General features: G+C 54.7%; 1 protein-coding gene across 2 annotated transcripts in view; it reads left to right on the top strand.

Moving 5' to 3' along the window:
• HIP1 (huntingtin interacting protein 1) overlaps positions 1-13854 on the top strand; it is a 129163-nt gene that overhangs the window by 49080 nt on the left and 66229 nt on the right. The window contains exon 1 of one of the 2 annotated variants that reach the window (XM_032872453.1): positions 4910-5070. The exons of the other annotated variant lie outside the window; for it this stretch is intronic. Coding sequence (XP_032728344.1) covers positions 5053-5070 — 18 coding nt within the window. The 5' untranslated portion in view covers positions 4910-5052. Of the gene's footprint in view, positions 1-4909; positions 5071-13854 lie in introns of those variants that run through there. 2 annotated transcript variants of the gene reach the window in all.

The following is a 13854-nucleotide window of genomic DNA, read 5'->3' as shown; positions in this document are numbered from 1 at the left end:
GTCTACATTTCCTTCTGTAATATCCACTGTTATGCAAATAATAGTTTTTTTTTTTTTAAGATTTTATTTATTTGACAGAAATCACAAGTAGTCAGAGAGGCAGGCAGAGAAAGAGAGGGGGATGCAGGCTCCCCGCTGAGCAGAAAGCCCGATTCGGGGCCGATCCCAGGACCCTGAGATCATGACCCGAGCCGAAGGCAGAGGCTTAACCCACTGAGCCACCCAGGCACCCCTATGCAAATAATAGTATGGCAGGACATCCCCCTTATAAAATACTGAAACACCGTCGGCAAAGCTAATGAACCTTTGGACCCCCCCCCCCCATCTCAGTGCCTTCCTCCGGTATCAGTGGCAGACTGTCTCTGCAAAGCCTCACCTGCAAGACAGGTGTCATAACACCTGTTCCATCTGTCTTTCCTGATGGTTTAAAGGATCTGACGGGAGAAGGGACAAAAAGGTATTCTCTGAAGGTCGCCGCCCTCTGCAGCTGCTTACTGTTATCCGTAGCACAGTAACAGACGTTCTCGAAGGCTCTTTTGGAGGGAAGATTGGTTGAAACCTCTCATTACTGGGAATCCCGCCCTGGGATTCGCAGCCCAGGCCTGTAAGTGTGGTACGGATTTGTAGGGCTGGGCTGCAGAACAGCGACTGCCCAGTAGGTGTCACCCTCTACCAGGACTCATCCGCCGCACCTTTCCGCGGGCCTCCTGGGGCCGCCTGGTACTTTTTATTGTTTACGGTGAAGCCGTGATGTGGGAATTGAAAGTCTGGCGAGAGGCAGGGAGGGACGAAAGGCCAGTGAGGCCCAGCCCTTGCCCGAGGAAGCTCACAGGTGAGCACGGAGAGCCCAGGGGAGGGACCATCCCTTCCCAGGATGATTTAGGCTATGCACAGGGGCTGTCCGTTGTAGGACGGGACTCGGGTGACCAGCTGTGCCTGGATGGGTCAGGGATGGCATCACAGAGAAGGGGACATCTGAGATGGGTCCTGAAGGACGCGAGCAAGAATCTTCTAAGCTGAGAAAATGGGAGGGGCATTCCAGCAGCGTCTTGAGCTCGGGTGAGCAGTTTGATGGGCCAGGACCTCTCTGATGGGCTGGACGGAGGATGAGAGTATATGGACTAGAATGGAGATGGAGCCCGATTAGTAGGGACCTCGAGTGCCAAATGACCTATGGAGAGGTTTGGGTGCTCCCCCCTCCCCCCTACTCCATTTGGGGTGGGTCGGTGAGAAGCTGTGGTTAGATGTCTGGAAGATGTAGCCAAGGGGAAGAGCCTGGAGGCAGGGAGGCCAGTTAGGAGGCTGCTGTTGCGACTCCGGGCCAGCGCGGGAGCCATATGCGAAGGGAAGACCTAGACTGGAAGCTGTTTGCGGGAAAGAATCACATGGATGTGGAATCCAGATAGAGGGGGGTGGGAGGTTGTCAATGGAGAAACAAGGCTGACTTCGAAGATTCTAGCTTACACAGCGAAGTGAGGCAGAACCACCAAGGAGACAGAAAATGGGAAAACAGGGAAAGAAGAATATATCTTTAGACTCCTTGAGTGTGAGATGCTTGGGAGACTGAGGCCCCCTCCCACCCCCATCCTTGTCCTGGGGGTAGAGATGCTGAGTAAGCAGCTGGATGCGGTAGCCTGGGAGCTGGTAGAGACAGAATAGAGTAGCCACTGAGGGTCACAGCATTCTTTAGAACCCATTGTTTCCCTCCCTCCCTCCCTCCCTTCCTTTCTTTAAAGATTTTATTTATTTATTTGAAAGAGAAGATAGGGAGAGAGAGCCCAGGGCAAAAAAGGGAAGCAGTCTCCCCGCTGAGCAGAGAGCTGATATGGGGCTCGATCCCAGGACCCTGAGATCATGACCCGAACTGAAGGCAGAGGCTTAACCCACTAAGCCACCCAGGCGCCCCTCTCTTTCGGTCCAGTTTACTCAAAAGAGGCTCCCCCAGCCTGAACCAGTGGCCCATGGCACAGCCACTCTGGGTGGGGGCGGGGGGGGGGGGGGATCGCCAGGCAGGGCCTTCCTCCTCACCTCTCCTCCAAGTCTGAACCTGTCTGCCCGAGACCAGTGAGAGGAAAGGCAGGCCCCCAAAGGTGTTTGTGTGCTGGGTGGGCCTGGCAGGGGGATGGGTTAGCCAGGGTGGAGCAGCTCTTCTTTAAAGATGCTGTTTCTTCCTTCCCTGTGTGCGTGTGTGTATTTGTGCATATACATGTTTGCATGTGGGTACCTGCTTATTTGCCAGCTCCCCCGCCCCCCCGCCCCCAGGTTAAGGAGAACCTGCCTGCTTCCTGGCTGGCCTCTGCTGTCACGTGAGCAGCTCCACAGCGAGGAAGTCCTCAGGGAGGGCAGCCCCAAGGCATCCATGACACCAGCCCTCACTGACCTTTGGGCAACATATTAGTTTCCTGTGTTTGCGGTGGTAAATGATCAGACATTCGGTGGCTAAAACAAAAGCAGCTTATTTCCTCCCAGTCCTGGAGGCCCCGAAGTCTGATACTAGTATTCCTCGGCCAAAATCAAAGTGTTGACAGGGCCATCCTCCTTCTAGAAGCTCCAGGGGATATCTGTTCCTTGCCTGCACAAGCTTCCGACGGCAGCCAGCATTTCTAAGCTTGTAGCCGTCTCACTCCGGCCTCCGGTATGTTGCCTTATCCCTTCTGTGTGTCACGTCTGCCTGTTATAAGGACACACGTGATTGCATCTGGGGTCCACCCAGATAATCCAGGGTCATCATCCCAGCTCAGAATCCTACACCGAATCGCATGTGTATAGTCTTTCCCACAGACCGTAGTATTTAGAGGCTCTAGGGATTAGGATGTTTTACCTTCAGGGGCCATCATTCAGCCTATTACGGGTGACGTTTGAGACATTTCTTTCGTTTGACCCTGCGGCCTGTGTGAGGCAGGGGTCCCGATCCCCATTTTAATGAGAAAATGGGCTTTGCCGGCTCGGGTGCCAAGATCTGTACCAGAAGACCTTGATCTGTTAATCAACCCCAGGCTTAACGGTTCGTCATATTTTTTAAACATATGAAATCTTATTTATTTACTTATTTTTAAGAGAGGAGATCTTGGTACATTTAATCAGGCAGCAAATAACCTGTCCCTCATTTACCTTGGGGGTCGGTGCTGGCCGGTGAGGATGTGCTGGCATGCTTCCTTCCTGCCTCTTGGGGACATGAGTCAAGAGAAGGGACTGTGGGAGCCCATCCCACTGGAGCAGACCAGGGCCACCTCCTGAGTTCCCTGGGTGGGGCACAGTGCTGCGAGAGCTGGGCTTGCCAGGGGCAGCATTGGGACAGGGCAGGTCACACTTAGGGTTGGACAGGCAGAGAGACCCGGGCCCAGAGATCCCTTAGCTGACGCTGAGAGCCCTGTAACTGAGCTCCAAGGCCAGGAAATGAAAATAACCACCACAGTGAAAGCCCCATACATTCCTGTCCTATTTTTATGTCTTTTATATCATGCTGTTCTCACATGCCCCTAGGAGGCAGGCAGAGCAACATTTCCCATTTCATAGATTGAGAACTCAGATCGGAAGGGGAGGGGGCCTTCCTAGTCAGCCCAGCAGGCCCTGGAGCCTGATGGGGGACTGACTTGGCTAGTGTGACCTTCTGGCCCCTTGGTGTATGGCCAGAGGGCCAGGGCTGTGGATGGGTCCCATCACCTGTTCACTGGAAAGAGTTTTAGAAACGGGGTTGCTTTCTGATAGCCTGGGAAGCTCTTTTTGGCTTCCCAAAAGCCAAAGGATGGCTGCACCATCCTTACTAAGGATTCTCCTGACCCCAGTCCCTGCTAGGTGTGTGACCTGGGACAAATCACTCCCCTGCTCTGGGCCTCAGTTTCCTCACCTGGGTAAAGCAGGGTCTGGTGTTAGTGGCCTCCGGTCCCTGAGGACTTGGCGTGTGCCCCAAACCCCCCTGCTCAATAGAGCATTTGAGGCAGCTCGCCTTGAAGCCATAGGCTTGGATGTCCAGGCTTTTTCTGCAGACTGTGCCCAGGAAGAGCATTTGCCCAGAGCCCTTTTCGGCCACCAGCTGTGTCTTCTGCAGAGAGGAGTGTGGGCCTCCCACTTCTCTAAGGGCAGACAAGGAAGGAGTGGAAGGTTCGGGGATTCTGGCTGGAGAGAAGGCGCTGCGTTCAGGACACTCAATATCGAGGAGCCAATTTCCCTCGCGCCCGGAAGGGCTGGCTTCGACTCCCTTGCGCGGGGCAGCGAGCCTTCCGGGGATACCTGTTCCACTTCCTTCTGTGCGCCCGTCTGTTTGCAGACCCCAGACTCATCTGGGCGTCCCCTCCGGATTAGCCGCAGGAGGCAAACAACTGGCTCTGAATTCCGCCTTTGTGCAGGGAAGCCAAGTGGGGAGGGGCCGAGCGGACCCCCTGCCCCCACTGGAATGTCGGCTCGCTGCGCCCCCATCGCGCTCCTTCGCAGCCGCCTCCCCCGCTCACTTCCTGAGTCCCACCGATCCCACCACCAAAACGCGCACACGCGCGCGCGCACACCCAAACACACTCACGCTCCGACACACACTTCCTGGCGGGCCCGGCGGCCTCGCTCCCGGCCGGCTCGGCGATCCCGGCCGCCGGGGCTCCGGGAGAAGCGACCTTTTGTTATTCAAATCACACCCTCGCCGCGCGCCCGGGCCGCAGGCTCCGGCGGCCCCGGCGGCCCCGGCGGCCCCGGGAATCCGTCTGCTCCCGCACCACCCGCCCCCGCGCCCCCTACCGCGGCGCCTCCAGCTGGTCGCGGGACTCCCCGGCCCCCGGGGGCTCGGCCGCGCCGTCCGCCCGCGGAGCCGCGCCTCCCCCGCCCCCGGTGCGCGCTGCGGCTCCGCGCTCGGCCCCCTCCCCCTCCCCGCCTCCCCTCCCCCTTCCCTTCCTTTCTCCGGTCCAGCCTCGGTCCTGCCGCCGCCGCCGCCGCCTTCCCCGGTCCGCGGGGGCCCTGCCGGCCGCCCTGCCCGCAGCATGGCACCATCCGGGCAGAATTAGCCGGGAGCAGCATTTGGGGGAAGCGGGATCTCCAGGGGTGGGGGGTTGCCCTGCAGCCTCGGTCATGGATGTGAGCAAGATGGTAAGTGGAGAGCAGGGGCTCTACCCTGGAGCCTCCCCTGGTCCCCGTCCTCCCTCCCCCCCTTCCCTCTCTCCCTCCCGGTCGGCTTGATCCATTGAAAGTTTCTGGATTGTTGATCCTGCTCGTCGGCCCCAACTCCAGGCGTGCTGGAGGAGGGAGCCCGGCCAGGATTGTGGAGGCGGCTGGCCGGCAGGGATGGGGTTCCCGGTTTCCCGCCGCGCTGCCACCAGGGCTGCCTGGGAGAGCTCACTAGACCCCAGCAAGAAGGCTGTTGAGTTCTCCTCTCAAACTGGGAAATCAGCCTGGTAGATGGCCGGCCGGGCTGCGGGAAGGGGGCTTGTCCTACCCACTGTAGGGCCCCATGCTTGCTTACCGGTTCAAGATTTGTGGGAAGATTTTTGGACTGAGCCAGTGGGCAGGGTGGGGGCACAGGTGGGTGACCTGAAGGGTAGTGGGGAGGAGCTGGGACTTTAAGCATCTTAGAAGATGAGGGGGCAGGAATGGAATCCTTGGCATGGACGGAGGATAGTCTAGATGTACCACTTGTAAACCCCAGCTGCTTTGGCCCGAGGACCCGCAAACACCTTTGCCTCTTAAGAGTCAGACTCCCTGGAGGGACTGATTCCTCTGTCAGGGCAGTCCTGTACCCCCGCAGCCCCCAGGAGCACAGTAGGAGCTGAATACATTGTTCATTGATTGATTGGGGAGCAGCCCTCGAGAGGTAACAGGATGTGATTCAGGGGTCTCTGAGCACTCAGGGCAGCAGGTTTTTCCGGAGGTCCCAAGTGGCTCCCCCTGGGAGTGGAGATTTAAGGGTGTCTGTGATGTCACTTGGTAGTCAGGCATCCTGACCCTGGTTTTAGACCAGAGTGCCCCCACCCCCTGCAACCCCCAGACTTACAACATTTGAGGGCCTGTATGTCAGGCTGGAGAGGTATCTGGTGATGGATGGTCTCTGCTGGTGTGTCTTTGTGTCTGGGGAAAAAAGAGGTCTGGGTCTGCCTGTTCCTTGGGGAAGAGAAGGTACTGGAATTTCAGTTCATCTTATGTAGAACTGGGCTCGTTTCCCCCAGAGAGTGCATTTTGAAGTTACCATTTCTATGGAGAAGGCAGGTGACCTCCTGGCTCTGCCAGGCCTTTGGCATTCTGTCTTGGGTAGGGGACAGTGGGATGGGGAGCAGAGGATAGGTGAGAATTGACCCTTCTGTGACAGGAAAGCAGGCTCATTCTGCGCGCTGCCCTGGGAATGGGAGCTGAATGCGGGTGTCGCTGGCTCCCATCCTCATATGAAGACACGTAGCCGTCCATGGCTGGGCAGCGCTCAGAGGCTAGACCACCTTTCCCTGTGTGCGTACCGTGAAAGCCTGTACTTTCTTTGGGCAACTATTAGAATTACCTTTCACAGAAAATCCTGGTTGCAGCTGTGAGGGTGGGGAGGTGGAAAGCTGAGTCGCAGCCAGGTTTTCTGGAGATGGGACCCGGGTCACCTGCCCTGCATGGTGGACCTGAAGCTCTAACCCAGTGGCCAGCAAGCGACATCACCCCCAGCTTCCTTCTGGCTCTGAGCTGAGATTCCTTCCAAAGCCTTATGAGGACCAGCTTACAGAGCTCAGGGACGTGTGTCTTCAGAGCTTTGGGTCCCCTCTAACTCTACCACCTCTCTCCATCCCTCTGCTTATGAATTCAACAGAATTTATTTGATACCTGTCATTTCTATAGCAAGTGCTATGTGAGGGACACGGAAACCTAATCTCTGGCCTTCCTACTCCTCTGGGCCCTTAGCATCTGGGTGGAGGGGTCCAGAGAGAGGCAGGCCAACGCAACAGTTAGTACCAACGCAGGCCCCGACCAGAAGGCCGCAGTTCCAGGGGCCATAGGGGTCTGCCAAGGGACTGGATGGCAGAGTTCAGATGGAGGACGAAGCCTGAGGCCGGGACTTCAAGCCTGGGTGGGGTTTGCTCTACTGAGAGCAGTGAGAGGCTTTGCCTGTGTGAAGAGGTGTGGGAAGAGAGATGGGCAAGGCCATCTGGTGAGGCTGGGGACATTTGGCTGGAGCAGGTTTAGATCAGGAAATGTTGAGATCTTTGGTTGGGGCCAGATCAGAAAGGCCTTGAATGCCAACCAGGGTGTTCTGACCTTGGGCTGTAGGTACTGGGTAACCTCTGGAGAACTTGGGGCTCAAGAGAGGCACATGTCTTGCCTCTTTCCTCTTAGCTTGTGGTCCAAACAAAAATGATATGAAGTTCTCTTTCCTCACTGAGCACTCAAATGCCCAGTCCAGAAACAACTGTCCCCAGCTCTCTGTTAAAAGCACAGACCCTAGACCGTGCAGAAGAATCTGACCCACCCCAGGGAACGGGCACCTGCTTCCCATTCCTGCCAAAGGCCGAAGTTCCTTTTCTGTCCCCACCACTAAAGCCCTCTGTCTGGTTTGAAGTCCTTACTCTGGGGGCCACTGGCTCCGGGGTCAACCTCAAACCCAGCATTTCAGCCACATCCTTGGCAGAGCCTGACATCAGTGGGGGAGAGAGAGGGGTCCTCTTGCTTACTGCCGAATGAGAAAAAGCAGATTAGAGTTCACCCAACTTCCTACATGCTTTTGAGCAAGTTTTGTTTGTTTGTTTGTTTGTGGTGTGTTTTGTTTTGTTTAAACCTCTTAGCCTCATCAGTAAAATGAGAATTATACCTGCCTGGAGCATCCTAGTGAAGGTTGGAAATAATTCTTTCAAAGCACAGGCTTAGGAAGTTCTCCTTATGTGTGGTGGCTTTTAAGAGAATGATGGTTTCCAGAGTCTCATCTAAGATGACTCTGACCCCCACCCCCACACACCGTTTCCTTGACTGGTTGTTCATTTATTTGTTTAATCTCTACAGCCAGGGTAGAGCTCATTAAACTCAGGATCCCCAGATCAAGAGTCTCTTGCTCCTCCAACTGAGCCGGCCCGATGCCTTCCCCACCCCCTTATTTTCTTGACTGCCCTGAAGAGTTGAGTGTAGGCTCTGTTTCAGCGGACAGCTCGTGGGACCCGTTCTTCCGCATCTACTTCTCTTTCTGAAATGATGGGGACAGCGGGTCCACCAGCTGCTGCGAGTGATGAATTTTTGATGACCTCAGATTTCTGCCCAAGGGAGAGCTTGTTTAACATGGCACCTGGGTGCAGTGTGGTCGCCTTTTGGGGACTGATGATGGAATCTGTGCCTTTAGCAAACACAGAAGATTCAAGGCTATCCTTTGAGGAATGGACCCCATGCCATCAATTCTTACAAAAGAACGTATAGTTTGTATAACGGTTTACATCTGCCGAGTGCTCTACAGTTTACAAAGCCTTTTCACACCTGTTCACGCTTAGCACGCCCCTGTGAGGAGGGCAGAGCAGAAATCATTAGCCACCTTTTACAGATAAGAAAACTGGCGTTTAGAAGAAGTCCATCAACGTGGTGGAACTAGGTTTTGTCGCCGGTTCTCCTGATCACCAAAATGTATGCTATGATGACCAAGAGAAGGGGGGAGGGGAAAGGAGTTGGTGACCGGATTCTGCGGTGGACACAAGCCAATCAAAAAAGACAGACTGGAGGGGTGGTGGTCTTTGGCCTCGGGGGCCCCATGGGGTGGGGGGCTTCTGCCAGTCCGTGTGCAGACTGCACGCCTTGTCAGTCACCCACGCCTTGTCAGTTACCTACCGCTGTTTTCAAAACGGGGTTTCTTCCTAAATCTCTGCTGCCCTCCTGAGATCCCCCAGTTTACAGAGCAGGAAAACGAGGGGTGGGGAAAAGCTGTTTCAGGTGTTCAGAGTAAATGATAATGATGGCAGGGCAGGAGCAAGCTTCTGGTCGACGTGCTGTTGCTGCTGACGGGTGCCTGTGTGTTTGCCCGGCTGAGGGGCAGCACGGGGAAAGGAAGCGCGCGCGAAGCGGGGGCAGGCCCTCTGCAGAACCATGTCGACGACTGTCCGTGCAGCTCCGATAAGCAAATAGCCACGTGTCAAGGGATGCGTTTTCCCACTTAGGGTCTGAGCTAAGTAAGCAGTTAAGGCTGGACACGGGTGACCGGCTTGGTGAAACCAGGGCAACGTTTTCAGCTCCGGGTTGTAAACTCGGTGTGGTGGGCTGCAGGCAGCATTTGCACGAGTGGGGTCGGTGAGAAAGCATCCAGGTATATTACCTGTGAGGAGGTTAGCATTCGTGCATGGAACTGGCTTTGGGGGTATACACACGTGCACGTGAGTAAGGACTGGCCTTGTAAAATGTATTTTTTACCATGGTCAGAGGCAAAGAAAAGGTTTGGAGTCTCTGACTTAGAGAGTGTCCACAGCAGAGCGAGGGGGATGTCCGCCTTGCAAGACGAGTCGAGTTGTTCAGATTGTAGAAGAGAAAGCCCCAGGAGGGCAGATGGTTGTCTTTGACTCAGGGAGGGCTGTTGAGACAAAGAAGGAGTACACGTGCTCCATGGGGCTCTGGAAGGTGGGATTTGTTTCAAGAGAGGCTAAATGTTGGCTGGCCAGTGCTTCCCCATAACAGAGGCATTCTGTGGCAGAATCAGCGCCCTGGAGAGGGAGTGTGCCTGTCTGCCCACTGGAGCTGCTCCGGGACCCCGGGGGAGTCTGGTCTCCGAGTCCTTGCCAGCCCTGGAGACGGGCTCAGCGTTGAGGCTTGGGGAACCTCAGAGTCCCGTGGGTGGATGGCTGCAGTCTAGCATGGCGTTATCACCATAACACTGGGGAGCCGTTCCAGCGACATGTGTCCACAAATCCTAGCTTTGTGCGCTCCCCGGTGTGGTTCGTAAGATTCAGTGGGGCATGGTGGCTCAGCAGCCTTCTTCAGACAGTCCCCAGAAGAAGGTCAGGGGTTGTGGATGACGGCCCTCGAGGAAGGAAATCTGTTACTTGCCGCCTTCAAAATTACTTAGGGAAAAGAGTTTTTTGTTTTTGTTTTTTTAAAGATTTTGTTTATTTATTTGACAGAGAGAGATCACAAGTAGGCAGAGAGAGACGGAGAAGCAGGCTCCCCACTGAGCAGGGAGCCCGATGGCAGGGCTCGATCCCAGGACCCTGGGATCATGACCCGAACTGAAGGCAAAGGCTTTAACCCACTGAGCCACCCAGGCGCCCCAGGGGAAAGAGTTTTGACTGTCAGCTTATGGCTAGTCTTTTTTTTTTTTTTTTTTAAGATTTTATTTATTTATTTGACAGAGAGATCACAAGTAGGTAGAAAGGCAGGCAGAGATCCCAACACGGGGCTCGATCCCGGGACTCTGAGATCATGACCTGAGCTGAAAGCAGAGGCTCAACCCACTGAGCCACCCAGGCACCCACTGTGGCTAGTCTTACTGTCACTGATCACTAAGATTGTGTCCTACCAGGATGCGGTTCAGTCCAACCCACACACCTATCGGATACTCCCCAGTTTGTATGTTTCCCGGGATGTAGACATTAAGATGTTAGATCCGGAGCTGAGGATGGCCAAGTTGTAGGGAGAGACAGAGACTCCCTTGAAATGAGCTGAGTGAATGACACGTAGACACCTGCAGGTGACAGAAAAAGTCTCACCTGGATTCTTTTCTCCCTTACAACAGCCTTGAGGAGCAGAATTTCGTTTCCTTGGAGGCTCCTCCAAGCCTCCCTGCCAGGCAGCGGCTCAGTTCAGAAGCAAATGTAGGTTTTAGGACACTTGAGCCCACTGTGCTCTGCCGCCCAGAGAGAGACCTGCCCATCCCTGTCCTCTCCCACCCCCCTCCCCCCACCCCGCAGCCGGGTGATTTTCTCAAAGAGCACGTCCAAGGGCTGTTTCCGCTCCACCTTTGTCTCCGTTCTTGCTGGAGAGGTCCCAGTCCAAGCCAGACAGGCACGTGGTCTGGCAGCTGCCCCTAAGCCAAAGGATTCCAGCTACCAGACCAAACGCATGCCGCCCCAGGGCCCCAAAGAAATCAAGCACAGGTCTTTTAGGGGAGGGGAAAAAAAATTCCCGTGTCACCTTTCGATTCCCTGAAGTCTTAATGACTCTTTGATCTGGAGGTGCTTTCTCTGGGCAAGTAGAAAGGGATTAGAGGGCAGAAAGCTCATTTGTAACTGTGAGTGAGCCGTGGCTGGACTCTGAGGTGCCGTCCCCTGCCTGGGGAGGATCGGGAGCGGTTTCTGGGCCCCGAGGCTGCCCTGGAGGCTGGCCCCAGGGCTCTGGAGTCACACAGGCCAGAGGCTACATCTTGATACCACACTTGCCCCCCTGTGACCATGGATGACAAGTTAATTGACCTGTTGGTGCATCACCTCCCTTGCCTCTCGGATGAGTTGGTGTCTGCAGACGTAAGAGATATGGACACGGCCTGTTTAAATTCTTGGCACATGGGAAGGCTTAGTAAGCCCTGCTGTAATTACTAGTTTTTTGCTTATTCCTTTAGGCAACAAATAAAATCTTAAAGCTTTAGGCGATGGGTAGAGTAGTCCTTCTTGCAGAATGACCCCTCTGCGAGTAGGGCGTCAGGCGTGTTGTAAGTAATTACGGTACGTGCGGTAAAGCACGTGGTATGCGTTTGAGGAACGCGCTAGCATGGGAAAGGGGGGATACTTGGCCAGGCACCGGAGGAGGGTTTCAGGGGGAAAGCTCAAGAAGGAGGGGAAGGAGTCCCCCAGGGGGCAAGGCAAGCAAGGGGATTTCAGGCAGAGAGAGCCATGGCGTGAAGCAGAACATGGGGTGTGTTGAGGAGCGACCTGTGGTTTAGGCTAGCAAAGTTCCCAGGATGCGGGATCCAGATCCTTTGGTACGTCAGTGCTTCCTGGAGGAGGAGGTATCTGAGCTGTGTGGGGAAGAAGGGGAGCAGCCGTTTCATTGATGGAAACACCCGGTGCGCCGTAGGTGGGAAGTGAATGGATGGTGACGTCAGGAAGGACGTGCTGAGTAGGTTTGCTAGGAGCGGGGCCAGAGGAGGGAGGAAAGAGGGATGAGCGGTGCCAGGTGCGGGCCCCACGTGGAAATAACCCGCATCCTCCAGCAGAACCAGCGCAGCGAGAGAGCCCGTCCCCCCTTGACGATCCCACCGGGATGTGTGCTTCTGGTCTGGGACCAGGATGAGTGTGGGAGCCGCAAGCCCGGGTTTTTTGGAAATGAGAGTTTCGTTGACTTTCTTTCTTGACTTCTCTTTGGAGCACTTGGTTCAGCCTCGTGCTCTGGGACCTAAAATAGCGTTCTCCTGCTAGGGGAGTCTCAGGCTGGACTGTTTGGAAAGTAGTCACTGCCTCCTTAGCCCTGTTGGCATGAAGATCCTCGCTCGTCACTGGTCTCGGTGCTGGGCAGTGTCCCCCGGGGTCCTGGCCCTCGTCTTTTTTGTCCTATACGTTTGTCAGGATTGTCCCCTGAGTCGGCACACCGAGGCCCTCTGCCAGGCACTGAGAACCTAACAGAGAATGGGAGAGTTTGAAGGCTCCTGTCTTCAAGGAAGAGGAGGCAATTAGAGTATGATAAGTGCCATGTTAGAGACTTAAGGAAAGTGCATAGAAACTTGGAGGTAGGGATAATTCATTTGCCAAGTGGCGCAGGAGGTGGGGTGAGGAAGGTGACAGTTTAGTTAGGCATTTGTTCATTCATTTATTCAGAAAAGATTTATGGAGGGGGACCTGGGTGGCACAGTTGGTTAAGCATCCCAACGCTTGGGGCACCTGGGTGGCTTAGTCGCTGGGCATCTGTCTTCAGCTCAGGTCATGATCCCAGGGTCCCGGGATCCAGCCCCACTTCGGGCTCCCTGCTCAACGGGAAGCCTGCTTCCCCCTCTCTCACTCCCCCTGCTTGTGTTCCCTTTCTTGCTGTCTCTCCCTCTCTGTCAAATAAGTAAATAAATCTTAAATAAATCTTAAAAAAAAAAATACTAATGCAGTACCCTCCGTGTACCAGGTGTTGTTACAAGCACTTGGGGCATTTCACTGAACCAGAAACCCTTGCCTTATGCTGCGGACCTCCTGTGTGTGTTAGGGATGGGGTGTAGAGATGAACAGTAAATGTAAACAAAGTAAATTGTTTCGGAATTTGGAAGGTGGTAAGTGAGCCCAGGGACAGGGAGGGGTCACAGACGTGGCCACTGTTGCTCTAAGGATGCCAGGGTCAGAAGCTTCGTGCCCAGCAGGGGTTCTCCTTGGCTCTCAGTGGACCCTGGGATCCCCTAGATGCTTTGTCTGCTTCGGCTCACTGCTGGGGGTGGGGGGTTGGTGCCATCAACAATGTAGGAGGCCCTCTCAGCTGTAGTCAGGTCAGCTAGAATAAGGGTAGGGTGACAGGATGCCCTGAACCCTGCAGGGGGACTCTTCCCTTTAACTTCTGGGCCCTCTCTATGGGGCGGTTTTTGTCCACGTGTTGGCTTCTCAGCTCCAGAGGGGACATGGCCATGAGTGCCCTGGCTTCTGATGCTGTGGGTTCCTGCCCTTTGCATACACATTAATATCACATTTGTGCTCTTCAGCAGCTGCTGTGACGAAACAGGGTCGTCCACTGAAAAATGTTTCACTTATGCTGTATTTTCAGAAAATAGGAAAAGGTGTAAAGAACTAAAGATTGAATACACTTCCAGCATCCCAAACACTGTTGCTAACAAGGCTTCTTTGGTGGAGATCCTTACAGTGTGCGCGTGTGTGTGTGTGTGTGTGTGTGCATGCACGCTCATATAGATACATGCTAGCTTGAGGCATATGAAAGTCCTGCTTTTATAAGCCAAAGTGGCCAAATTTGCACTTGTTTCAACCAAATGTCAACATATACACAGCAGGTACACACATACCTAAACCAGAAGGGACCTACAGTATC

This window comes from Lontra canadensis, unplaced genomic scaffold (assembly GCF_010015895.1).
Source record: "Lontra canadensis isolate GAN:19392208 unplaced genomic scaffold, GSC_riverotter_1.0 scaffold45, whole genome shotgun sequence".
Lineage (NCBI taxonomy): Eukaryota > Metazoa > Chordata > Mammalia > Carnivora > Mustelidae > Lontra > Lontra canadensis.
The sequence above is the reverse complement of the archived record's forward strand: the minus strand, read 5'-3'. Positions and strand labels throughout refer to the sequence as shown.